General features: G+C 40.7%; 1 protein-coding gene across 3 annotated transcripts in view; it reads right to left on the bottom strand.

The window, feature by feature from the left end:
* Nucleotides 1-26,786, bottom strand: part of MICU1 (mitochondrial calcium uptake 1) — a 163,109-nt gene that overhangs the window by 120,890 nt on the left and 15,433 nt on the right. For 2 of the 3 annotated variants that reach the window (XR_014026589.1, XM_081328895.1), the window contains exon 2: nt 13,278-13,439. Coding sequence is in view for 2 of the 3 variants with exons in the window: in XM_081328895.1 (XP_081185021.1) it covers nt 13,278-13,438 (161 nt within the window). In the remaining variant the exon portion in view is untranslated. Of the gene's footprint in view, nt 1-13,277; nt 13,440-23,009; nt 23,016-26,786 lie in introns of those variants that run through there. The other variant, XM_081328896.1, reaches the window with a different exon arrangement.

The following is a 26,786-nucleotide window of genomic DNA, read 5'->3' as shown; positions in this document are numbered from 1 at the left end:
TGTCAAGGATTTAAACTCTTTCATACAGCATTTAAATACATCATACAGTGATTTGTTTTCTCCCTGATTTGTTCTAGAACCAAGAATCATGCTGTGTAAAGAGTTTTCTAGTCCAAGTGATCACTCAGCACAGCTTCCCAAGAGACTGAGAAGGCAGTGACCCATTAGAAGGATTTCTCTCTAAGCAAAAGAGAAGAGCCAATATTTAGCAATTAATAAATACCTGTAGTGCTTTATGTAGTTGCTTATGTTCAGACAACCATGCCCCTAAATATTATTTTTCAAGTCTATTAGGCACGCCAGAGGTAGTGGTTTTCTCATTGCCTCCTTCTTACAACTGAGAGAAAGTGACCTGCCCAAAGTCACCCAGTTGGCTTTGTGCCTAAGGCGGGACTAGAACTCCCTAGTTTCCTGGTTTCTAGGCTAATGTCTTAGCCATCACACCAAGCTGACTTCCTATTCATGCCTAGAGGGTGGTTATTAGTAGCCCCCTTCTAAGGCAAGGAGACTACTGCTGCTTATCTATGATGCCAAAAGGAGGAAAGCTTGAGCTAAGAAAGAGGCAAGACAAACAAAAGATAGGCAAGAGGCTCAGGTCACCTCAAATCACAATTAATCATAGGCATCAGAAGACAGTTTGACCTCAGGACCAGGCAAGAACTCCTATGCCATCTTAGGTAAAAGCTAAACTCTCAGGTACAAAGAATCAGGACTATCCATTAGACTGCAGCACAGAATATTTATTCAAGCCTATAGACAAAATCTAGTCAACTAAAGTTCAACACTAAATTGGCTCCAGAAAAGGACCAACAGAATTCAGGAGGGTTTGGACTTGGATTGTTTGTAGCAACATAAGGATACTAAGCTGATGATGTGCTTAACTCCACTCTACCTCCCCAGCTCTGCCTGGTCTTCTCCTACATAAATCACACTATAAGCTAGATACCAAGGGGGGAAAAAAGAATTAAGGCTGCATGTCTTGATTATAGTAATCCTTCCCAGTGGCGAGATTCAAATATGTGAACAACCAGTTCTCTGTGTGGATGCCACTTCCGGAAGTCCATTCTGGGCCTGGGCAACAAAAAATCTGCCGAACTGGTGTGAACCAGCTAAATCCCACCACTGATCGTTCCCCAAAAGAAAGGAAACAAACTTAAACCCAGCTGAATTTCAAACACAGCAACATAAACCTTCCCCTCTCTTAAGATTATATCCTTAATTCAGTCCTTTTTAAGTTGTAGGACAAAGCACGCATCTCCTTAGTAATTACTTGGAAGGGTGAAATCCAACCCAGTAGTACACGTTCATTTTAATATGATGGGAATCAGTTTAGGAGCTGAGCAAGAAATCAGGAGATTGTGAGTTCTAGTCCTCCCTTAGGTACGAAAGCTAAGGGGACTTTGTGTCAGTCAGTCTCACTCAGCCAAATCCCCTCGCAGGGTAATTGTTGTGGGAAAACATGAGGAAAGAGCATTATGTGAGTTTATGCAAAATAAAGGCGGGATATAATTCTAATAATATGTAACTATCTCAAAATTCTGCAAATATCATTGTCTTCAAGTCTAGGAACAAACTAAACTGCCACAGAGGGAAAAAACAATAAACTCAGCCTGTTTTACTAAAACCAATTTCCACTCCACTTCTTTCAAAGTGCATTCATTTTTTCCAAGATGAAAGTGGTTTACCACCTTATTATGTCACATCTCAGCTGGGTTACTATTTAATACGACAGTGCAAAAATTCAAGGAAAGTACAAGAAAAAGTAGGATTCTGCCTCCTCAGTGCATTCCAGCAGAGTGGATGGACTCCAGGGAAACAACCCCCCCCCCCTTTAAATATTGCACTCTTGTGCCTTTCCTGTTGTGGCCCCTACCCTCCGGAACAGCATCACCCCTCAAGAGATAAGGACAGTACTGTCTCTCTCTCTTGAGGTTCTGGAAAGCATTGAAAACTGTTTTTGGTCTCAGCTGTAGGGTTGATATTTGTCACTGTTTAATAACCTCTGTTTTGTTTTGTGGATTTTATTAGCAGGGTATTATAATCTGGGTTGCCTGTTGGTTTAATGTTTCTTGCAGTTTTCAATGTGTGTGTGTGTGTGTGTTTTAATTTTGAATGCCACCCAGAGTCTATTGGAATTGGGCAACCAATATATTTCAATAAATAAATAATAGCTTAAGAAATGAGCGTATGTTTCCACCCAACGCAGTTAGAACATAACGTTGTAGAGCTGGAAGAGAGCTCGGAAGTCTTCATGTTCAACCTGTTGCTCAAGCCAGGAGACCTTACCATCTCAGTCAAATGATTGTCCAGTCTATTTTTGAAAACCTCCAGCGATGGAGCACCTACAACTCTGGGAGTTATTCTGATCTATTTATGAATGTGTGTATATATGGGACTGGATGGAGGATATAGTAGCATGTTTTATTTGAGAAACCAGCCCTTCAAGGTAACCCAGGCTAAGAAACCAATGCTTTGTAGGTCAGGACTACTTTTCAAAAATCTAGAGCTATAAAGCTACAGAATCTTGCAAATCTGAATGGGTTTCCTTCCCTCCTTTTATCTTCTGGAGATCTAGGAAGAGGATTGTCTTGACTGTTTTCTCACATTATTTTCTTGGCCAAATTTCTAGTCCCCTTTATCTGACCATTGCCTTGGTAGTAGCTGTTCCTTCTATTCCTCAAGGACACTCAATCTGCCTTCTACAGGACCTATAGTTCAACAACAGAGAATTCTACCCAAGGTTCCATTCTATGGTGTCTCCAATCAAAATAATTCAAGATAGCATAGTTGAGAACGACCTAAGCATAAGATCTTGGTAAATGACTGAGAGTACAAAATGGTAATATTTCAATATTTAATTCAAACTACATTTGAACAATCCTTTCAATTCTCTTATTAGACTAGCCTTCTCCAATCTGGGGTATCCCATACCTAGAAATTTCATGCCACACACATTAAAAGAATGATTTTAACTTCATAAAATTTACTAGCAGGAGAAAAAGAAATGAAAAAACCAATCACGATTGTAATCAGTGAACCTATTTTTAAGCATTCTGAAGAACTATAGTATCTATGGAACAAAATGTATAAACTTTCAAAAACTGTAATTAACTAAAGGACGGAGAAGTAAACAGCTGCCCAAAATTAAATTTAGTCAGTGATTTATTATGATTATGCTAAAGATGGAGGAAAAATTGGTTAAGGGCCATGTCTATGCAAATGCAATATGGCATTTCACAGTGCAGATGGATTAAATAAACTAATCACTTGCTAGACAGAATATGATTTTGATGAATTTTTATCTATCTCTGCAAAGGAAAGTAATTTAAGAGACATTGGTGAAAGACAACCATAGCTCTCAGAAATCCATTATGCATTTGTTTTGGATACTGGCACAAAAACTTGGATGAAAAAATGATCCAGTAACATGTAAAAGGCAAAAGAGCAGTGAAATAGCTCAGGAGGAAAAAATAGAAGCTAATAAAGACCAGATTAATGGGAAAATAGTTCAACTGGTTGACTAAAAATCCTCGGTCCTACTTTGACACAGAGAGCATTGGCAAATGTAATTTCATTATCACTAAGGTGTGGCAGGATTTCCTGATTTACTCTGGATACACAATTAACCTCTTGTAACCATACATATGCTGTAGAACAATTCTATTAGCTGTGGGAAGAAGGACACAAATGATGGGACTGATTATCGATTTGTTAAACCCATTTCTGGATTTGATCCCTTTTTTATGGTTCTGCTGACGTCACAAAGAAAGTTGGAATCTTATGAGACACACTGATACAAGCAGCAGTTACCTAGGAGCAGCCTAAGTTAAGTGTACTTACTTAACAGAAGGCTAATAAAAGCAGAAAATCAATACGTTCACTGGCTTCTGGGAAGCCCCATCCTGATATGACAGGTGGCAAAGCTAAAAGGAATGCCAGCCCTCTGCAACATATTTGAGAACTGGGTGCGCCAATATTAACTGTCAGTTCCAAGCCTGCTGATAAGCATTTGCATTTATTTAAATCAATGCAATTCACTAGAATCCACCTGTCCATGTAGCCACTGCATATTTATTGTGCTTTGTTTAATCAACAATCAGATCCTTTCAGTCACTCTCTTACCGTCCTTCCTTGGCAACTAACAGCATATAGTTTAGCTGAGGTAGTATTTTCCACAAGAGAATCCAAGGAACAAATGCCATTTGATTTACAATAAGGCATCTGTGTTAATTTAGGACACGGAACATATTTATTTGATTAAAAGGTTAATGAACTGTAACCTTCCTAAGGCTGAAATTAAGATGGGCAAGGACTCGGGTTGAGAAGCAGAAATCAGAACAGAGATCTAATACCTTTTGTGAGTGAGTTTCAAGGTTGATTTCAGACAGACTTGTTCAGCAAGCAGTTCTGCTGTTCCCCAGAAAGAATTCTAATTAGGCTTATTAGCCAAATCTCAGTTCCTGACTAGACTGTAATAAAAACACTACACTTCAGAAGCTGTGACTCAAGTCATCCGCCAGAGGGTGCTCAAGCTGCTTTAGAAACAGCAATTACACACACACACACACACACACACACACACATACACACACCAGATTAAAAGTGACAGTAAAGACATTCAAAAGAAAATTTGTACTTATACACACATGGGCACATTTTCGTCTTGGAGTAATTTGCTGTGGTTTTTCGCTGCAGGTATAGTAACTGGTATGGATATAATTACCATACCTGAAAGCATACTTCATTCTAACAATACATCAATTATGTTGAAGCACGCAGCAGAGTTGCCAGGCAATGAAACGTGCACACCTATAAGTATGTGTGTGCGGCCATACCCCACAAATTCTTCCCACTAACGATACCTATGATTCAGACGTTGTGCCACCCCCTCTGATTAGTTTTAAGTTTTTATGATACTGCATTGATATAAACAACTTACTCTCAGTTACCCAACAGGCATAAAAATGATGTCAGTCAAAAGTGCTATCTTACATATTTACTTCAAGGCTCACTGACACCTTTTCTACAGGAAGCAAGCTAATATTTATTAGAGTGAGGAAAAACGGCTTTCCTCTCTAATAAATATCCTGCTTCTCTCTTTATTTATGACCTCCACCGCCATCACCCCTCAAGTGTCTATCAGACGTTCACCCTAGTTATACCCAAAAACATCTGGGCAAAATCCCAGGCTGCTAACGAGGACTGAGTTTAATCTAATCATGCAAACTAAACTTTTAAAAAGGGAAAAGAAGATGGAAGAAGTAAAAAGTGCAAGAAAAGAGGAAAAAAAGAAAGTAGAAAAAGTAAGAATATCACAAAGAAACGAAAATGTATAAAAAAGTAACTTCTGATCTTCATCACTGCAAGTATAAACAAATTTAGTTATTCTTCATTCCCTCTAAGGTTGCAAACATTTATCTCTTCATCTAGTATCCCATCTTTTATCTATAAATAAATCCATAAAGTATTGTCTTTTTAGTCAATACTAAATACTGGTGTTAAGGGACGCGGTGGCTCAGTGGGTTAGGACGCTGAGCTTGTCGATCAGAAGGTCGGCAGTTTGGCGGGTCGAATCCCGAGTGCCGCGTAACAGAGTGAGCGCCTGTTACTCGTCCCAGCTTCTGCCAACCTAGCAGTTTGAAAGCACGTAAAAATGCAAGTAGAAAAATAGGGACCACTACGGTGGGAAGGTAACAGCGTTCCGTGCGCCTTTGGCGTCTAGTCATGCCGGCCACATGACCATGGAGACGTCCTCGGAAAAACGCTGGCTCTTCGGCTTTGAAACGGAGATGAGCACCGCCCCCTAGAGTCAGAAACGACTAGCACGCATGTGCGGGGGAACCTTTACCTTTTACCTTAAATACTGGTGTTAGCAGAAAGCCCATAACGGGTTGCTAGAAGTAAAGATATATTTGCTTTTACTTTGATTAAATAAACCAATTATATATTCCTTCCTTTCACTTCTAACAATCTTAATCTCTAGCTCATTCAAATATTGTTGTAGGATTTGATTCATCTTCACTTCTTCTTTCTCCCATTGCATAGAGTTCTTCAAGATTGTAACAAGCCTCTTTCGTAAATCCAATAAGAAAAAAAAGTTATCCAGGTCACTCTCTTAATTTGTCATCTGTACTTTCCTTTTAAATTTTAAAACCCCAGTCAGCTTCTTTTGAAGATCCAGGCAAACATTTTTTTCCTAAGTCATTCTATTGGCCTGTCACTTCTAAATCTACTTTCAATGCCACCTTTATCTCCAGTCACTGTTTCCTTTGTATTTGCAGCAGTCATTAGCTCTGCTTTTGAAGAGCTGTCTTCAGTTCACTATACCTCCTCTGAACGTCCAGAGAGGGTCCACAATAAGGAGCACACTATGACTCTACAGCTGGAGTAGAGTATTACCAATAAAAAAAGGGGTGGCCATCAAAAGCATTTGGAAGCTGCCAAGTGTAATGGAAATACTTCTGGATGGGCAACAATATAATTTACACAGCAGTCTTCCAATGAGGAGTCCTTGGTGGTCTCTGAGCTTGCTTGTTTTCTTGCTGACGGTTTCATTACCCAAACTAGATAACATTATCAGTGATAGCAAGGAGTGTGGGTTGCGGTCAGTTTTATATTCTAGTGTAGTGGTGGAGAACCTATGGCACGCATGCCAGAGGCGGCACTCAGAGCCCTCTCTGTGGGCATGCGTGCCGTCACCCCAGTCTCACCTCACCCCACGCCCCCCACCTCACCAGCATCCCCCCCAGAGGAGAGTCGCCCCCGAGTGCGGCCCACGCAGAGCAGTGCAGCCTAGAACATGACAGCCGGGCAGAGGGGACAAGACTCCGCCCTTGTGCCCCATCATGCACAGTTAATTCTGCATGGTGCAGGCAGAGGGCGTGGCTGCCATGGCGCTGCTGGGCCACCTGGGTGATCTGTGGCAGGCTGTGGAGGCGGTGGGTGGCCCTGCAGGCAGGTGGGGCAGGGAGCGGGGAGCAGGATGGGGCAGGCTGGGGGTGAGGTGGGGGAAGAGTGAGCAGGGTGGGGGCGGGGCCTGTTTTGGGGCACTCGGTCTCTAAAAGGTTCACCATCACTGTTCTAGTGGCTTGCCTGTCAGTGTTGGTGAAGGTGGTCCTTAGAGATTCTTTGATTGGGCTGTATGACTTTTCCAGGTAGCTTCCAGCAGTCAATGGGAAAGCCGGATTTGCTTAATGACTGCATGATTCACTTAACAACTGTTAACGAATTGCTTCACAACTGTGGCAAAACAAGTTGTAAAATTGGGTGCGACTCATTTAACAACCAGTTTGCTTAATTATAGAAATTCTGGTCTCAATTATGGTCATAAGTTGAGAATTGCCTGTACTTGAAGTTAAATAAATTTAAACAAAGTTAAATGTTTTTTTTAAAAAAAACAAAACAAAACCAAGTTTTATTACTTTTCCAATTTTACATCAAAATGTCAAGATATTTAGAAAGCAACGTGGTGATTGGTTAATTAATATTCCAATAACAAAATCATTTGTACATATCTCAGCTTAGATCATCAAGAGTTCCCTCTCTGTTTCCCATAATTACTATATCACAATCAAGTTAATACATTTCTAGTTATAACACAAATCAGTTAAGATATTTATCAATATATTTTTACTTATAATTATCATGTCCTGTTTTTAAATTCTTACCAATTTTCAATTACAGTGCTCCAATTTAGCCCTTAAGACCCATAGTATTTAAAGTTAAATGTTTTTGAGGAGTTATTTGAGTGTTAAGTATCAAAATATTAGCAGCAGTAGCAGCAAATTCACACCAATCTACCAACTTTCAAACAGACGCTTTGTGCATGAAAATCCCACAAATAACCACAAGCACAACAGCATACTCATACTCAGGTTTTTCCAAGATGAATAGCCACACTGCTCCTGAGACTGGAAGTAATAATGTTAGGGTAATATATTATTCTAAGCCTTTTACTTTTAACTTTGAACCCACATACTGGGTTCTTATACTCCATTATTTATGGCTGAGAATAGTTGTATGATCCAAACCAACTGTGGATATTCAACAAATGTAGTTAAGCAAATCATGATTGGTTTAATTATGATCTGCGTGACTACTCAAGATACTTGGCCATAAATGCAAGGGTTGGTCACAAAGCTGTTTTTCCCCCCAAACATCGTAATTTCAGACAGTCACTAAACAAGGCAGTCGGTAAGTGAGGACTATCTGTATGTCATAATTCTCTTAAATTTCACAAAATTGAATTTCATTGGAGGACTCCAAGTTCTAGTATTAAGCAACACACAGGGAGGAAACCCTGTTCACTTTCTAAGGGATATATTTGTCCACAGTAATGCCATTTTAAATATGCAAGATAAACATACTGTACTCGTTCTACAAAGGTTGTTATAGAAGACATACCAGGCAAGAAGAATGTTAATCTGCCAAGCAATATGCTTATCAGTTTTAACAGGGAGCCTACACAAGTAAAAACTAATATTTATGTATTATGTTAAACCTGGAATCTTGATTTCATAAACCACCATAACAACAACCAGTTAATTTTTCACTTTGTTAACACTGCATAAACAACCCAGAAAGGACAGTTCTGCATTATGCCTGGACTTAGGAGGATGATTTCAAATTGATGTATGAGATCTGACATGTTTACAAATACTTAATCCCTTAATCCAGGATTCAAACCTAACACAGAATTATCTTCCCCAGGTAATTTTCTCCCGAAAAAAGAGAAGTAAGCAGCTTGTTCATTCACACAGTGGATTTCCAACTTAAGATGAAATTCAGGCATCGTATTACAGCCAACTGAGAGTGAGCATAACTTGGCCATCGCTTGAAAAACAGCTAAACGGCTAAGAATGCTGCAGCTTTGGTGATTCTTTTCTTTCCTATATTCCTGTCCAGTAATAGAAGAGATGGAAATAGACTGGCAAATAAAATCAGTATTGGACTCTAGACAAAGATAAATGCACTGTAGAAATAAAAAAAGATGGATGCAAAGCTGATCTCTAATCATCCAAACGTGTTCAGGCGCTCCAACTCACATTTATGAGCATTTGCTCTCTGCTGAAATTGTAATTCTTTCCATCTCAATTTCTTATTATTGAGATAATAGCAGCCTTGGATTTCTTTCATTCTCGTAAAAATAAATGACTTCTATTGCCATTTCTGACTGTCCGAGGACGCCCTGTGAGGTCCTCTCTTAGAAGATGCATTTTCCACTAATAAAAGACAACTTGTATTTCCGCCAGTATGAATTGGGAGATCTTCTGCCTAAATTGGCTAAGTGCAGAGATATCAACATCTTTCTGTCAAGGTAATAGTGGAAAATGGGTTGTTGTTTTTTTTGCCAATTGGAGAAGCATTTGAAAGAGGTGCGGAAATTCTGCACTAGGTGACTTTCCATACCAGCCTTCCACCCACCATTTGGTCATGATAGCAGGAGACCCTACTAATGCATTAGTACATTGAGCTGATGAAAGCTAGTTTAACACATTATCCTCTGCCTTTAGGGTAGAGCAAAACTATTACCAAATTGTATTTTCTGATATGATAGATGGGGGAAATTATTCAAAGTATTACTGAAAGGGGAATCCACATTAAATACATTACATTTTAATGGAAATAAAACTGAAGAATAATTGGGCATCATTCCACGCTCTACCTTCGGAATGGAATAATTCGCCGGGGCCAATTCGCCCCTGAGCTGGCCAACTGGCCGCAGGGTAACTCCACAGGGCCAACTCACTGCAAGGGCAACTTGCCACAGGCGGCTGGTGGGAGATCTGGGCAGGCAGGTGAGTGAGCGGGTGGGCAGAGTGCAGAGCGTATGGGGCAGGGGAGGGACAGGGAGGCAGCAGCTGCCAGGGTTTCCCATTTTCACACCCCTCCGTCCGAGCCCGGCATGGCAGGGACGGCAGTGGTTCTTAAGCCCAGTGCGGTGATGGTGGTGGTGGCTCCAAGCCTGGCGTGGCAGCAGCAGGGGTGTGAAAATGGCTGCTGCTGCCTCCCTGCCACCCACCCGCTGGACTCTGCGCTCTGCACTCTGCCCACCATCTCACTTGCCCGCCTGTCCAGCTCTCCCTCCGGCTGGCTGCGGCCTGTGGTGTCACTGGGGTGAGTTGTTCATGTGGAGTTGTCTTGCAGCGAGCTGGCAGAGGCGAGTTGGCGTGGTAAACTGGCAGCAGTGAGTTGGCCCCTTTCAGTTGGCCAAGGGGAGTTGTCCTATGCCCTTGTACTTTTTGGAGAATACATCTCAACAGGCCAATCAAAGGCCCGTAGCATAATTCACAAATACTCTGGGTGAGCAACTTTCACTTGCCCACAGGAGTGTTTTCATTAAAGACAATTTGAATTGGGGTAATATAGCTCACAAATCCCATTCATCTTAGGGCATAAACAAAGGAACAATCAGGATTTACTATTAGGGTGCTTCTCACTGCATTCCTCGTCAAGAGAAACAGCACCAGAAATAGACTACACAAGGTGAGACAGCATACTGGAAACCACACACTCCTCATTAGTGTCACATATCACAGACTCAGTATGAGGCAAGGGAAGCTTCAAAGAAGAAGAAAATCCATTATCTTTCTGCCCCCATATAATTGTAGCTTTGCAGGCACCGCAAGCATTCGTATACCCATGAAAGTGAATCTGCCTAATTAATTGGGGGGGGGAACCTAGCAGCACACATTTTGTTATATCATGTTTGTAGGGGGTCAATTTCCACATTAGATTATTTATACAAAATTTCACTTTGAATTAGCTGGTGTTTCCCATTAAAAGGCTCCTCCATGAAACCCCCTAACTAAAAGATACTTCCGATTCCACCTTCAGGTATGTAAATAAATAATTGTGAATTCTGGTTTTCTAAACATTCCAGTGCTTTTGAGATGAATTCAGGATTAAATCCCACTGAATTCAACAAGGTGTATTTCTCAGTAGGCATGTAGAAAAATAGCAGCCATAGTGTGTTCTTGTCCAGCCGTATTATGGAAAGATTCCTTTACAAACAGATCAAAGCAATATATTGGTTGAGTTTGCCTAGAATCTAGGTTATCTTAAACTTACATTTAACTATGTCATCATATAAAGACATAGCAATTGTGGACATCGTTTTTATGTGGGCTCATTTTAAGTGTTATGTGTTATGAATTTCTAATCCACATTATTATTTTTTTATTTTGTTTGCTTGTTGTTTGTTAATTTATTATTTTTATTAAAATATTTGTAAATAAAATATTGCAAAAATATTATTTTTACAAATAATTGAAGACGGTGGACCGTTTTCCTTCTGTGTTACCCAACTGGCTTTCATGGCTAGGGCAGGACTTGAACTCATGGTCTCCTGCTTTCTAGCCTGATGCCTCAACCACTAAACCAAACTGGCACTTATGATTCAATAATAACATACAAGTGTTTATTATAAGCAAGTGTATCAATATCATACAAGCAGTGTTCCGATCTCTAGAGGTTACCACAAGGAAGAGGAAGTCAAGCTATTCTCCAAAGCGCCTGAAGGCAGGATAAGAAGCAATAGATGGAAATTAATAAAGAGAGAAGCAACCTAGAACTAAGGAGAAATTTCCTGACAGAACAATTAACCAGTGGAACAACCTGCCTCCAGAAGCTGTGAATGCTCCAACACAGAAAGTTTTTAGGAAGAGACTGGACAGTCATTTGTCTGAAATGGTATAGTCTTTCCTGCCTGAGCAGGGGGTTGGACTAGATGACCTCCAAGGTCCCTTCCAACTTTGTTGCTGTTGTTATTCCCAGGAAACAGATTTTCGGGGTTTAAGTTAACCATGTTATGTGGTCCCAGCATATAAATCATTTTTCCACAGAATAAAAATGAGACTTTAAAACCTAGGCTGGGATAACAAAGTCACCTTGCTGTTGCCAAGTGATTCTAAAATGCTACGTGACAATATAGATGCCATTTAATTGATGCATGTACATTCATTGCATTTTTCAGAGGTTTGCCAACTAATTTAAAAAGAAGCAAGATGCAGGAAAGCAATATTACACTAGCACGGTGGACTAATTTGTCACCACAACTATCAGTGCCACACTATATATAGTACAGCACAGAGCTCTTGGATTGCTGTAATGCTGAAAAACCTTTTACCTCTCTACAGTAAACAGTAGCAAATGAATCAGTAAGCATGTAGATTAGAACATAGCCAGTCAGCAAGCTCTTTAATCCGCAACAAGGATATGAATGAATGAACCTTTATTGTCAAAGTACAACCATGTATACATTCAGATTGGCTGAGCCTCCCTTCATGCCCCCACCCCCAACTTACAGTGACACAAACCCTCCATCTTATTACACCCTGTGAGCTAATTGCACAATGCGTCGGCCTCGCAAGTCAGTTATGCATAAAATTTATATTTTATTTATTTATTTATATTTATTTATTTATTTATTATTAAGATTATTATATTATATTATATTATTATAATATTATTATATTATATTATATTATATTATATTATATTATATTATATTATTATATTATATTATATTATATTATATTATATTATATTATATTATATTATATTATATTATATTATATTATATTATATTATTATATTATATTATATTATATTATTATATTATATTATTATATTATACAGTATTATATTACATTACATTACATTACATTACATTACATTACATTACATTACATTACATTACATTATATATTATATTATTTCCCATTCAAAAGCCTAACAGCCCATGGATAAAAGCTGTTATTCAGCCTGTTAGTACGGCTGGCTAAACTCCTGTATCTCCTACCCGATGGTAGATACCGTCCAGGGTGTGAGTCATCCCTAAGAATTTTCCTCACTCTTCCAAGGCAGCAAGCCCTGGTGAGATCATCCAGTGGTGTCAGGGGACAGCCCACAATGTCTTGTGCTGGCCTCACCACCCTCTGTAATACTCTCCTATCCACGGCTATCAGACCAGCATACCAAACCACAATACCATACGAGAGGACGCTCTACAGTAGACCGGTAAAAGAGGGTCATAAGCCGTTGTTCTACTCTGTTCTTCCGCAAGACCCTGAGAAAGACCCTGGTCTCTGTTGGGCCTTTCTGGCCACCTGGGTTGTATTAACTTTCCAGGTCAGATCTTTGCAGAGGTAGATTCCCAGAAATTTATATAAATGCAAACTACATGGCACGATTGCATTTTTTTTCCCTCACTGCAAATTGTATTTACCTGTCTGTTGTTTTGCTTTAGCAACCGTTGGTAGTTTCAAGGCACTCACCTTCTCCAAAGAAGTCCGGTAGTTGTGGTTAGAACTGTTGTTCCTGCAAAGGCTACCATAATAAGCCTGCGTCGGCTTTGGAGATAACGAGTGTTACCAAAATGGCGCCTGGAAGTGACAGCTAAGGCCGCCATAGGAGGGAGGAGACGAAATCGCAACATTCTGGGAAAGGAAATAAAGAAAAGGATAAGAACAAAAGCATCAGAGCAGCCTAGGTTTTGAGACTACTTTGGACTTTTTGCTTGAGGAAGATAAAAAGGAAGTTTTGGTTTCAGGATTTGATGATTAGACTTGTTATGACTGTAGGTTGCCCTCACCTTACGACCATAACTGAGCCCAAAATTTCTGTTGCTACGCAAGGCAATTTTTAAATAGGTTTTGCTCCAATTTACAACAGGGTGGATCGTGATTTAAACCACTAGTAAAAAGGCTTGATTAAAATCAACTCCATTTAAATCATAATTTTTAAAGAGCAACTGTCAACTCTGTCCTGCAGCGGCTCCTGCTCTGACCCGCCGTTGACTCCCCCACTGTCCCATTCACTTTAATGGGATGGCTGGTGATGTGGCAGTGACACAACAAGGTGAGGGACGTGGCAGGCAGCAGGTGAGTGGATGGCTGCTAACAGGCGCTGCCATGATGGATCTGAAATGACAGGTGCTCTTTAAATTTAAGGATTCATTCTGGCTGGTAGTTAGAATCTTTAATATTATTATTTGCAAACAAAGTGAAGGTTTCCTATCTAGAATAAGTCGTCAGGTTAGTAAAACAGCGATATCAGAACTGATTTTAGGTTAATAGGTTAATCACACATATCTTGTTTCCCCAAAAATTAGACCTACCCCGAAAATAAGACCTACCCTGATTTTGCGGGGTGGGCCTAATATAAGCCCTACCCACAAAATAAGCCCTAGTTAGGACCCTGCCCACTCCGTCCCACCTTGTTACCACAATGGGGCAGGAGAGCGCATGTCACTCCACTAGCCACAATGAGACAGGGCAGGTGGGGGAACGGGTGGAACTTCCCCACATGCTCCACACCCGCTTACTACAACCCCCCCCCCCAGTCAGGCCATTCCTTGCTCGGCGACCTTCCCTTTCACTCCCCTCCCAAGCCAGATTACTATGCTACGGAGGATGGGCGGGATAGGCCCAATCCCCCTCCCCGACGTTTCGGAGCCAGGGGGGAATGATGGCGAAAGGCTCCGCTGCCGCTGTTCGCTTCGCCTCACAGATCACCTGCCCGGCGGCAGCCACCCCCTCCTATTCCATCAACTCTCCCATGGCATGCACCATAACCAGGCAGCACAATCCTCCCCTGCCACCTCCTTCCGCCAGCCCTCCATCGCTGCCACTGGAGAGAACGGAGAGGGGAGCGGCTCTATGCAGCATCCCCATGGTCACATGATCAAAATTCAGACGCTTGGCAACTGGCATGTGCGAAAAGTGGTCATAAGTCACTTTTTCAGCGCTGTTGTAACTTTGAACGGTCTCTAAATGAATGATTGTAAGTCAAGGACTACCTGTACAGACATTTTGAGTATTTTTATTATTACTAGATATGTATATTTTATATTTTTAAGGTTTATGTTTAAACTTCAGAGTAAGTGGTTATTTTGTACAGAATTTTAGTGTTTTATGGATTGTGTAGTATGTATACACCCCTTCATGGATTACTGCCTTGTCGTGGCGAAGGGGCTTGCGTAATTCAATGAAGCTATGAGCTATGCCGTGCAGGGCCACCCAAGACGGACAGGTCATAGCAGAGAGTTCTGACAAAACGTGATCCACTGGAGAAGGAAATGGCAACCCACTCCAGTATCTTTGCCATGAAAACCCTATGGACAGTACCAAAAGGCAAAATGATATGATGCTGGAAGATGAGCCCCTCAGGTCGGAAGGCGTCCAATATGCTACTGGGGAAGAGCAGAGGGCTAGTACTAGTAGCGCCAGAAAGAATGAAGCGACTGGGCCAAAGCTGAAAGGACGCTCAGTTGTGGATATGTCTGGTGGTGAAAGGAAAGTCCAATGCTGTAAAGATTTTTTCTCCATAGGAACCTGGAATGTAAGATCCATGAATCAAGGAAAGCTGGACGTGGTCAAACAAGAGATGACAAGACTGAACATTGACATCTTAGGTATCAGCGAACTAAAATGGACAGGAATGGGTGAATTTAATTCAGATGACCATCAGGTATACTACTGTGGGCAAGAATCCTTCAGAAGAAATGGAGTAGCCTTCATAGTCAATAAAAGAGTAGGAAAAGCAATACTGGGATACAATCCTCAAAATGACAGAATGATCTCAGTTCGAATCCAAGGCAAACCATTCAATATCACAGTAGTCCAAGTCTATGCCCCAACCACCAGTGCTGAAGAGGATGAAATTGACCGGTTCTATGAAGCACTACAGCACCTTATAGAACTAACACCAAAAAATGATGTTCTTATCATCATGGGGGATTGGAATGCTAAAGTAGGAAGCCAAAAGATAACTGGAATAACAGGCAAGTTTGGCCTTGGAGTGCAAAATGAAGCAGGGCACAGGCTGATAGAATTCTGTCAAGAGAATGCGATGGTCATAGCAAACACTCTTTTCCAACAACCCAAGAGACGGCTCTACACATGGACATCACCAGATGGTCAACACAGAAATCAGATTGACTATATGCTCTGCAGCCAAAGATGGAGAAGCTCTATACAGTCAGTAAAAACAAGACCAGGAGCTGACTGTGGCTCAGACCATGAGCTTCTCCTTGCAAAGTTTAGGCTTAAACTGAAGAAAGTAGGGAAAAGCACTAGGCCACTCAGGTATGAATTAAATCATATCCCTGTTGAATATACAGTAGAGGTGACAAATAGATTTAAGGAATTAGATCTGATAGACAGAGTGCCTGAAGAACTATGGACAGAGGTTCGCGACATTGTACAAGAGGTAGCAACCAAAACCATCCCAAAGAAAAAGAAATGCAAGAAAGCAAAATGGCTGTCTGAGGAAGCTTTGCAAATAGCTGAGGAAAGGAGGGAAGCGAAAGGCAAGGGAGAAAAAGAAAGATACGCCCAATTGAATGCAGAATTCCAGAGAATAGCTAGAAGAGATAAGAATGCCTTCTTAAATGAACAGTGCAAAGAAATAGAAGAAAACAATAGAATAGGGAGGACCAGAGATCTTTTCAAGAAAATTGGAGAAATGAAGGGAACGTTTAATGCAAAAATGGGCATGATAAAGGACCAAAATGGCAGGGACCTAACAGAGGCAGAAGAGATTAAGGAGAGGTGGCAAAATTACACAGAAGAACTATACAAGAATGAGCTTAACGTCCCTGATAATCACAATGAGGTGGTCACTGACCTCGAGCCAGACATCCTAGAATGTGAAGTGAAGTGGGCCTTAGAAAAACTGAGCAACAACAAAGCTAGTGGAAGTGACAGTATTCCAGCTGAGCTATTCAAAATCTTAAAAGACAATGCAGTAAAAGTGCTACACTCAATTTGCCAGCAAATTTGGAAAACTCAACAGTGGCCACAGGATTGGAAAAGATCAGTTTACATTCCAATTCCAAAGAAAGGCAGTGCCAAAGAATGTTCAAACTATCGCACCATTGCACTCATTTCTCATGCTAGTAAAGTCATGCTTAAAATCCTACAAGCTAGACTTCAGCAGTATGTGGATCGAGAACTACCAGAAGTACAGGCAGGATTTCGAAGAGGCAGAGGAACTAGAGATCAAATTGCCAACATACGCTGGATCATGGAGAAAGCTAGGGAGTTCCAGAAAAACATCTACTTCTGCTTCATTGACTATGCTAAAGCCTTTGATTGTGTGGATCACAACAAACTGTGGCAAGTTCTTAAAGAGATGGGAGTACCAGACCATCTTATTTGTCTCTTGAGAAACCTATATGTGGGTCAAGAAGCAACAGTGAGAACTGGACACGGAACCACTGATTGGTTCAAAATTGGGAAAGGAGTCCGGCAAGGCTGTATACTGTCGCCCTGCCTATTTAACTTATATGCAGAGCACATCATGAGAAAGGCAGGGCTAGATGAATCAAAAGTTGGAATTAAGATTGCCGGAAGAAATATCAACAACCTAAGATACGCAGATGATACCACTCTAATGGCAAAAAGTGAAGAAGAACTAAAGAGCCTCTTGTTGCAGGTGAAGAAGCAGAGTGCAAAACTTGGGTTGAAACTTAACATTAAGAAAACCAAGATCATGGCATCTGGCCCTCTCAATTCCTGGCAAATAGATGGGGAAGAAATGGAGGTAGTGACAGATTTTATTTTCCTGGGCTCCAAGATCACTGCAGACGGGGACTGTAGCCAAGAAATTAAAAGACGCTTGCTCCTGGGGAGGAAAGCCATGGCAAATCTAGACAGCACACTAAAAAGCAGAGACATCACCCTGTCAACAAAAGTGCGTATAGTCAAGGCTATGGTCTTCCCAGTTGCAATGTATGGCAGTGAAAGTTGGACCATAAGAAAGGCTGAGCGCCAAAGAATTGAGGCCTTTGAACTGTGGTGCTGGAGAAGACTCCTGCGAGTCCCTTGGACTGCAATGGTGATCAAACCGGTCAGTCCTAGAGGAGATCAATCCTGACTGCTCTTTAGAAGGCCAGATTCTGAAGCTAAAACTCAAGTACTTTGGCCACCTAATGAGAAGGAAGGACTCACTGGAGAAGAGCCTAATGCTGGGAAAGATCGAGGGCAATAGAAGAAGGGGACGACAGAGAATGAGGTGGCTGGATGGAGTCACTGAAGCAGTAGGCGCGAGCTTAAATGGACTCCAGAAGATGGTAGAGGACAGGAAGGCCTGGAGGAATGTTGTCCATAGGGTCGCGATGGGTCGGACACGACTTCGCAGCTAACAACAACAGTATGTATACTGTTTATATAATACTTTTCTTTTAATTTAGAGTAACAGGTTATTTTATATTTGGATCTGTAGTGAAGAAAGTTGGAAGTCACTGTTTTTATATCCCCTTTCCCATTTTTTTGTCTCTTTTTAACTTTCCCCTTCTTTTTAATCTTTGGTTGTTGTTGTTTTGCACTTTATTTTTCCTCTGAAACTTAATAAAGTTGGTCAAAAAGAAAAAGCACCTTAAGTATTGAACTGTGCAGATCTGGGGCCTTTGAAGAAACTAAAAAGCTGCAAGTGTGTTCACTTCATTTTTAATCTTCTAGCTAGCAAAAAAAACAAAAACCAATAACACTAGTTAGCTTGGTAGGCTTCACAATTTACCACTGAACTTCCTAAAACCTATCAGAATTTCTACTCCAGTTCAGGGATAATCAGCTTGTAGGCAGCCAAGCAATTAAAAGCTGAACTCCGTGTCACAGAAGTTATCATCAAATGGGGATGTGAAGTGAATAGATGCACAGTCACAGTCAATCTGAGGCTGGTGACTTGGATATAATTTTCAACTGGAGGGTGGCCGAAATGTAGACGAAGGTAGCACCACTTTGTAGACTAGTCCAAAAGAGGATAAGCCAAGAGGAAAAGGAGCCAGAAGACACTCTAGCAGGCTACTGGGAGACAGCTGGAGAAAAGTCAAGATTCCTAGGTTGCACAAAATTCCATTTTGGGCCTAGGGCTGATGAGTTTAAAAGGGAAGACTACGTATCACCTCAATCTGCAGTCTAGAATGCTTTGGTTTGATTCCTGGCAACCCAATATGGGCTAGGTTACACATCTAGTCAGTCCCAGCCAGAATACAGTATCCAGAGAAGCTCTAGTAGTTAAGGAGATCCTGTTTCAAGTCTACAGTACTTTCAGTCATGGAAACTCATTAGGTGATTCTGAGTCACACACTTTCCTTTAAAAATCTCACAGGGCTGTTGGTATGACCAATAAAATGAAGGGAGATCCCCGGGTAATCTAAAAATAAAACTAATCCAATCAACAAAATCTCCAGTCCAAAATATCTGGAGGGCATCAGTTTATGGAAAGATGCATTAGCTTACATTGTGAAAGTAGTCACTGACACATCTGTTATGGAACCAAACCCAACCTAGCCTTTGCTTTGCTTTGGTTTGGACCCATCTACTGCAGTCATGTAAAGTTAGTGCTAGTCTCTTCCCCAAATTACAAGTGCCCATGTTTACACAATTTGTGTAAAACCTAACAAAAATATAGCAAATGCAGACAGCGACCAGTAATTATGGAAATAATAACCCAAATAATCTACCTTGAATTTTTTATTTCAAGATTAAGAGATTTAGAGAAACAGATGTAGCCCTATTAAGTCTTCACAGGAATCTCAACAAGCACAACCTGAAAGTTTCCAGACTCTTTCTCGTGTTTGTGTGTGTGTGTGTGTGTGTATGTGTGTAGAATTTCTCTGCCTGGTGTACCTGTTTAGACTCCCAAATCATATTTTCTTCTGCATATTATACAAATGGAAATATAGTTTAAGTAGGAATTTTTGCTAGGTAAGAAAAGTGCAATTTAATGTAGTTGCCTTCTCTAGAGTGTAAAAATAGTAATGTTGCCTAACATTCTGTAGAGTATTCATTAGTAAGTAAGATGTTCTTTTAATAAAAGCTCATATTTAATACTCAACAAAATGCGGTTTATTGGCCAGATTATTATAAAAAGAAAAGTGGAAAGCTGGCTACTGAACTAAATAGTATTTAAACATGAACTCTTTAAAATGGAAACATCATCTCTAAACACCAACAATCCCCTGGGAATTGCAAAAATGGAAACAATTCATATAAGAATGGCTTCAATTTGCAAGTGGTTGAGGCTGTTTCTTCTGTCTTGCTTTTTAGGTGCTATCTCTTCAGATAATGTATGCCTTTATTTTATATAGAAACCTACAAAAATAATTTTAATGATTTGTGGCATGAAACCTCCTTTTACAGGACTCGAGGTTTTGCCATCATTTCAGAAAGTAAGGCTGGACTGCATAATACATACCAATTCCCCCTTTATAATGAACATAATAGGAAGAACTGAACTAAGATTATAATTAGGATGCTGAGCCTGTCGATCAAAAGGTCGACAGTTTGGCGGGTCGAATCCCGAGTGCCGTGTAACAGAGTGAGCGCCTGTTACTCGTCCCAGCTTCTGCCAACCTAGCAGTTCAAAAGCACGTAAAAATGCAAGTAGAAAAATAGGGACTAGTACGGTGGGAAGGTAACAGCGTTCCGTGTGCCTTTGGCGTCTAGTCATGCCGGCCACGTGACCACGGAGACGTCCTTGGACAAGCGCTGGCTCTTCAACTTTGAAACGAAGATGAGCACCAGCCCCTAGAGTTGGAAACGACTAGCACGCATGTGCGGGGGAACCTTTACCTTTACATATTTAGCTAATGCAGGCTACTTAAAGTAAATTGAGATTTCCAAAATCTTCCATTGTAGTCCCATGTTATTTTTCCACCTAAGCATGACTTACAATGGTTAGCTTTGGTATCAATGTGCTGTTAAGCTACCGTTAAAGACGAAATGGGGAAAGGAATTAGCGCAAGGAGGATAGGGAAGGAGAATGCAAGTCTAAAAGGAATTCTCAAACTGTTATTTAATGCTGAGTTGAACATACACATAATTTAAAATATTCATTAAATTCCTGACAGAAATCTAAAAAAGAAAAGAAAAAAAATGCCAGAATTTTTATTTCTCCCTTCTTCCAGGATATAAAGCATTTTCTCCTAAAAGGTTCAAGGTCATCCAAAGAATTTCCACAGTTGAGGATGAATATGAATAAGGCTACAGGACTAGGTTTCAAAAATATATAGGAACAGGGTTATGTACTTAAGATGGGACGCTATATCACTTTTTAAAATAAAATACTTAAGTAAACAACTCTAGAGATGATAGCAGAGACAGAAAGACTTTCAGATTTTTGTATCCCTTCTCTCAATAGTCCTCAGTGGGTTAGGACGCTGAGCTTGTCGATCAGAAGGTCAGCAGTTTGGCGGGTCGAATCCCGAGTGCCACGTAACAGAGTGAGCGCCTGTTACTCGTCCCAGCTTCTGCCAACCTAGCAGTTCGAAAGCACGTAAAAATGCAAGTAGAAAAATAGGGACCAGTACAGTGGGAAGGTAACAGCATTCCATGCGCCTTTGGCGTGTAGTCATGCCAGCCACATGACCACGGAGACATCCTCGGACAAGCGCTGGCTCTTCGGCTTTGAAACGGAGATGAGCACCGGCCCCTAGAGTCGGAAAAGACTAGCATGCATGTGCAGGGGAACCTTTACCTTTACCTAGATTTAGCTAACAAATGGTTTACTTTCTATGTATATTTTAAAAATCTGTCTGAACTTCTCAATATAAATCAGACAGTTCAATCATAGCATGCCATCACTAGTCAGTCAACAAAAAAAAAATAAAAAAGCAATTAAAAGAAAGACTTAGGACCAACTAAAATTGAAAATCATAATAGCTGGATGCACACACCACGCAAATTTATGCTTTCTTTAACCAGGCACTACTGAATATAAATCACTTGATATAAACCAAATAAACCATATTATGTTCAACTTAGCATGCTGCATGACCTAAGCCAGGGGTAGGAAACCTTGGCTCTTTTATGACTCGTGGAATTCTGGGAGTTGAAGTCCACGAGTCATAAAAGAGCCAAGGTTGCCTACCCCTGACTTAAGCACATGGACAAAGTAGTTACTGTAGTTAAAAGAAGGAGAAATTGTGAAACACAGGTAGTCTTCAACTTACAACAGTTCGTTTAGTGACTGTTTGAAGTTACAAAGGCACTGAAAAATGTGATTTATGATCATTTTCCACACTTATAACCGTTGCAGCATCTCTCTATGGTCACGTTATCAAAATTCAGATCCTTGGCAACTGCTCATATTTATGATGGTTGCAATGCTCTGGGGACATGTGATCTCGTTTTGCAACTTTATGACAACCAGATTCACTTAACAACCATGTTAGTAAGTTAACAATTGCCGCGATTCACTTAACAACTGGGGCAAGAAAGGTCGTAAAATGGGGCAAAACTCACTTAAAAATAGTCTCACTAACAGAAATTTTGGGCTCAATTTATGGTCGTCAGTCAAGGATTTACCTGCATTGTGAAGTGAAAATATACCTGTAATGAAAATATCTGAGATGCAGAAAAAGCTATGCCGTTCAAAATTTTAATACAGGGCAAAGCTTCCAAAATTGTTGATAGGAAATAAACCATAAAATAAGAGAGCAGGAAACGGAAAAAAGTTAATGGAACCGGCTTTCTATTTCTCTTTGTCACAAACTTTCCTGGCTTTCATGGCTGAATTGATACAAAGCCTCAGGGTCCTGAAAAACAAATATATATACAGAATGATGCTTGTGATAGATTAAAATCAAATTTTTAAAAGTATTATTTTTCAGAAAAGGAGGCACATGTTTTTTAAGCAAGGGTTTGACCAGTCAGTCATGGACTATTTTAAAAAACAGTTTCACTCAAAACATTTTATTCGTAGGCAGCATTTTTCCCCCATAAGCCTCCACTGCTGTCCAATTTTCACTGCTTCATCAGGGATCCGACAATGCATTATGCATTTCTGGCCTGTTCAGAACAGCTAGTTGGCAGGCAGCGCTGCACTTTGTAAGATTATTTCCTAAGACTTCCAATAATATTAAAGTCCTTATTGGTTTCGAAGTCAACCCTGACAAACTACGTGAATGCAAGCTCAAACAAAAAACAGCATCATCCGTTCAGATCAGAGTGTCGAGATTTTAATTGGACAAATTACGGAGTCGGTTTTGTGGCATTACCGACCTCGGAAAATGTTTTGCTGTATAACAGTTGTCACCGCTCATGAAGAAAGCCCTGCAAATGAAAGATTGCAATTAATCTTCCTGCTGCCAATTCCTGATTTCTCAATTATGGCTAAGCCACTTGTAGTGTTACATCTGAGGTTCCTGGACGGTTAATTGCAAGCCGAACTTTCCACAAGAATATATTCCTGGCTATCAAATTATGAAGGCTCAGCACTAGTAAAATTACTCAAAGCAAGCCAGGGGGAAATCTATCAATCCTAGCAAAATTCAGCTTACTAATGAAAAAGGAAAGAAGGAAAGCAGAGGAGTGTCAATGTTTGTTAACTGATGCTGCTGAATTATGTGCGCTAACAAAACATAACGGACCCCTCTAAATGTAGACACCCCCAAGAAAAACGGCATTATCTATTAAAGAGGAGGACAACAAAAGGGAATTTCTTCCCATCTAGTAGACGTTAAACAATGTCGTCAAACCCCATACTCCTGCACTGCAGTTTCTACAAGCAACTTGATTGGTTCAGCCTCCCAGTCAAAAAATGTGGAAGCAGATCAAAGCAACTTCTGTGGCACTTTTCTCTTACAGCACATGGGAAATAAGGAAGGCCCTAATTCCCCACAACAATTTCAGAATCAAAGCTGAATACGGATGAGCTAACCAATGAGCTGTTAGCGGATGGAGAAAGTAGAAAGAATGAGAGAAAATCTTTATATTCAGCTTCCTAAGACAGCAGAGATGCAGGAATAATTTCAAATGCAAGAAAGCTTCGTGTGCAGTAGTGGGATTCAGCCAGTTCGCACCACTTCGGCAGAACCGGGAGCTAATTCTTTGTTGCCCAGGCACAGAATGGACTTATGGAAGTGGCTTCCACACAGAGAACCGGTTCTTCACATATTTGAACCCCACCACTGTTCGTGCGCCTATCTATCTATCTATCTATCTATCTATCTATCTATCTATCTATCTATCTATCTATCTATCTATCTAATCTAATCTAATCTAATCTATCTATCATCTATCTATCTATCTATCTATCTATCTATCTATCTATCTATCTATCTATCTATCTATCTATATTTCTATACTGCCCTTCTCCCAAAGGACTCACGGAAGTGTACAGGGCAATAAAATGCAACATACAAAAGTTAAAAAGAAAATTAAATTAATTGGCCCTAACAATAAATAGTTAAAATAAACTCAAACCCTTAGTCCAGGCCGGCCTGTTCAAACAACCAAGTCTTCAGATCACAGCGGAAAGAGCGAAGGTCGGGAGCTGTCTGGAGCTCAACAGGCAGCTTATTCCAAAGGGCTGGTGCGCCCACAGAGAATGCTCTCCCCTTGGGGGCTGCCAGCCGGCAATCCCTGACCGACGGCACCCCGAGGAGGCCCTCTCTGTGGGAGCGCACAGGACGAAGGGAAGTTGACGCCGGCAGCAGGTGCTCCCATAGGTAGTCCGGACCCATGCCCTTTAGGGCTTTATAGGTCATCACCAGCACCTTGAATCTCTTTTATATGTCAAGGAAAATAGGCCAGTCCCAGTTAGTAGTAGCCAGTGTTGGTCTCTGTTATTCAATTGTAGGGAAGGATGTATCTTTCAAATCTTATTGCTTTGCATTGTATCGTCCTTCAATATGCTCAATATAGCATTGTCTAGCTCGGGGGTTCCCAACCGGGGCTGCTTGCATCCCCGGGGGGTGTGAAACGATATTCCAGGGGGTGCGAAAACTTGGGTTTTCAAAATTATAGTGAATATACATAATTCGTTGCCATTCTTTCAAACTTTTGTAAGGGGTGCAAGAATATATCAGAAGCATTCTAGGGATGCGGGGTATAGAAAATGTTGGGAACCGCTGGTCTAGCTGGTGGTATCACTTTCTTAAGACAATGGAAGCTTACCCCAACTGGTTTTGTTGGAGCCGCACCATGGTTGCATAGCCTGATGATGTTCTGCGATCATACTTTTCTAATTCATGCATTCCTTATGAGTTTGGATCTCTGCAATTTGTTGCTCCTTCATCTAACTCCAAGCTCAGTTCAGGAAACATAAGGTGAGACCCGCTATCTCTCTTCTTCTAAACCTTTGAAGCCCTTGAGAATATAAACATAAGACAAGCCAGGTACCATGTCCCCACTCAAGTGGACTGGAACCACATCAAAAGTTGATAAGAGAGGGGGAAGAGAAATGCTCTGCCTTACATCCAAAAAAATATATATACAGGCTCCTGAAGGAATGAGGAATGTGAAAGATTCATTCTACATTTTTTGCAGCTCCAAGTTTAGAAGAAACTCTTAACATTTATTGTATTCTTGGGGTAAGCATTACGAACAACACTTTGGATTTCTGATTAAAGCCATTTTTGCTTAAGACCAAAGCGTGTGCAGTTCTTAGGACACAACGCACAGTGGCTTGTTTTAATAAGATAGCAGGCACCACTCAAAAGCTGTAACTGATCTCTTAATCCGATGAACAATCTGCAGTCTTATTTCTGTTTAACCATTAAATTTAAGGTAGCATCGTGAAGCACAGAAATTTTAACCTCTTTCAAGATTCCTGATCAATAACAGATCATCTGGTGCAAAAATCTTTCAGCATAGGACAACTGTCAGCTGAGGACTTCACTACCATCCTTGTGGTATAAATCTCAATTTGATTTCTGGAAGAAGATGCCCATTGCAAATGGGTCATTTCTTTGACCAAACTCAGGCTAATAAGAGTATCATATTATTTCCAACCTAGTGGGAATTCCATTCATCTGGGAACAGAAACTAAATTGGCTTAGTATGAAAGGGAAAACCTCATCTCTTGTCATAGAGGCCCTTGCTACTGTCACAGGAACTATACCAGTAGACCAGCCTTGTTGAGTCTCACATCTTTTCCATGTGCTGAATAACCACTGTCATAGAGAAGAGGGGCTCAACTTATTTTTCAATGCCCCTAAGGACAGGAAAAGCAGCAATGGGTGGAAGCTCATTAAAGAGAAGTCCAATCTGGAACTAAGGAGAAATTTCCTGACAGTAAGTACAATTAATCAATGGAACATCTTGCCTCCAGGAGTTGTGGGTGCTCCACCACTGAAGTCTTCAAGAAAAGATTGGACAGCCATTTGTCCAGGATGTAATAAGGTCTTCTGTCTTGGGCAGGGGGTTGGACTAGAAGTCTTCTAAGGTCTCTAAGATTCTATGATTCTTCTGATAAGACAATGGATATGTGGACTATTCTGGGATTTGTTAAGAGATTCTGAAAGCTTTGGGGGAGCAAAACTGGCATAGATTCAGCATCTAGATTCAACCATCTGAGGATTAAACAGAAGCCAAAATGTTTACTGTCTTCTCACCTAGGATAATTTATCATCTCAGTCTGTCTGTTATGGCTTTGAGAGGACACTTATCCCTATAAATATTCTGTAAAAGAACAAGATAAGTACTGGCTGCACTGTACCTAAAATTATAAATGATTGACCTGGATTCTGGATTCTAGTGATAATTCTGGATATGATAGTTAAAATGCTGCAGATGTCAAACAACAAGTGTGTCTTAAATATGGGTCCATAATTCATTTTTCTGCAGGTGACATAATTGTCAGATGCAGTTATCATCATTCAAGACACGTGCATGGAGCAGTAACAAGGTAAATCATCATATCATCGGAAAGAGCATTACCATCACTGCTGACTGTACAAATTGACTCTCCTCAACTGAAATGTATTGGCTGCCGTCCACTGAACCTGGCTCATGATTTATTTTTCCATTTTGGAAACAGCTAGGGAGGCCTTTCCC

The sequence above is a fragment of the Vipera berus genome, assembly GCF_964194415.1.
Source record: "Vipera berus genome assembly, chromosome: 5".
NCBI classification, from domain to species: domain Eukaryota; kingdom Metazoa; phylum Chordata; class Lepidosauria; order Squamata; family Viperidae; genus Vipera; species Vipera berus.
Note: the sequence above shows the minus strand (reverse complement) of the source record. Positions and strands in the feature narration are given on the sequence as shown.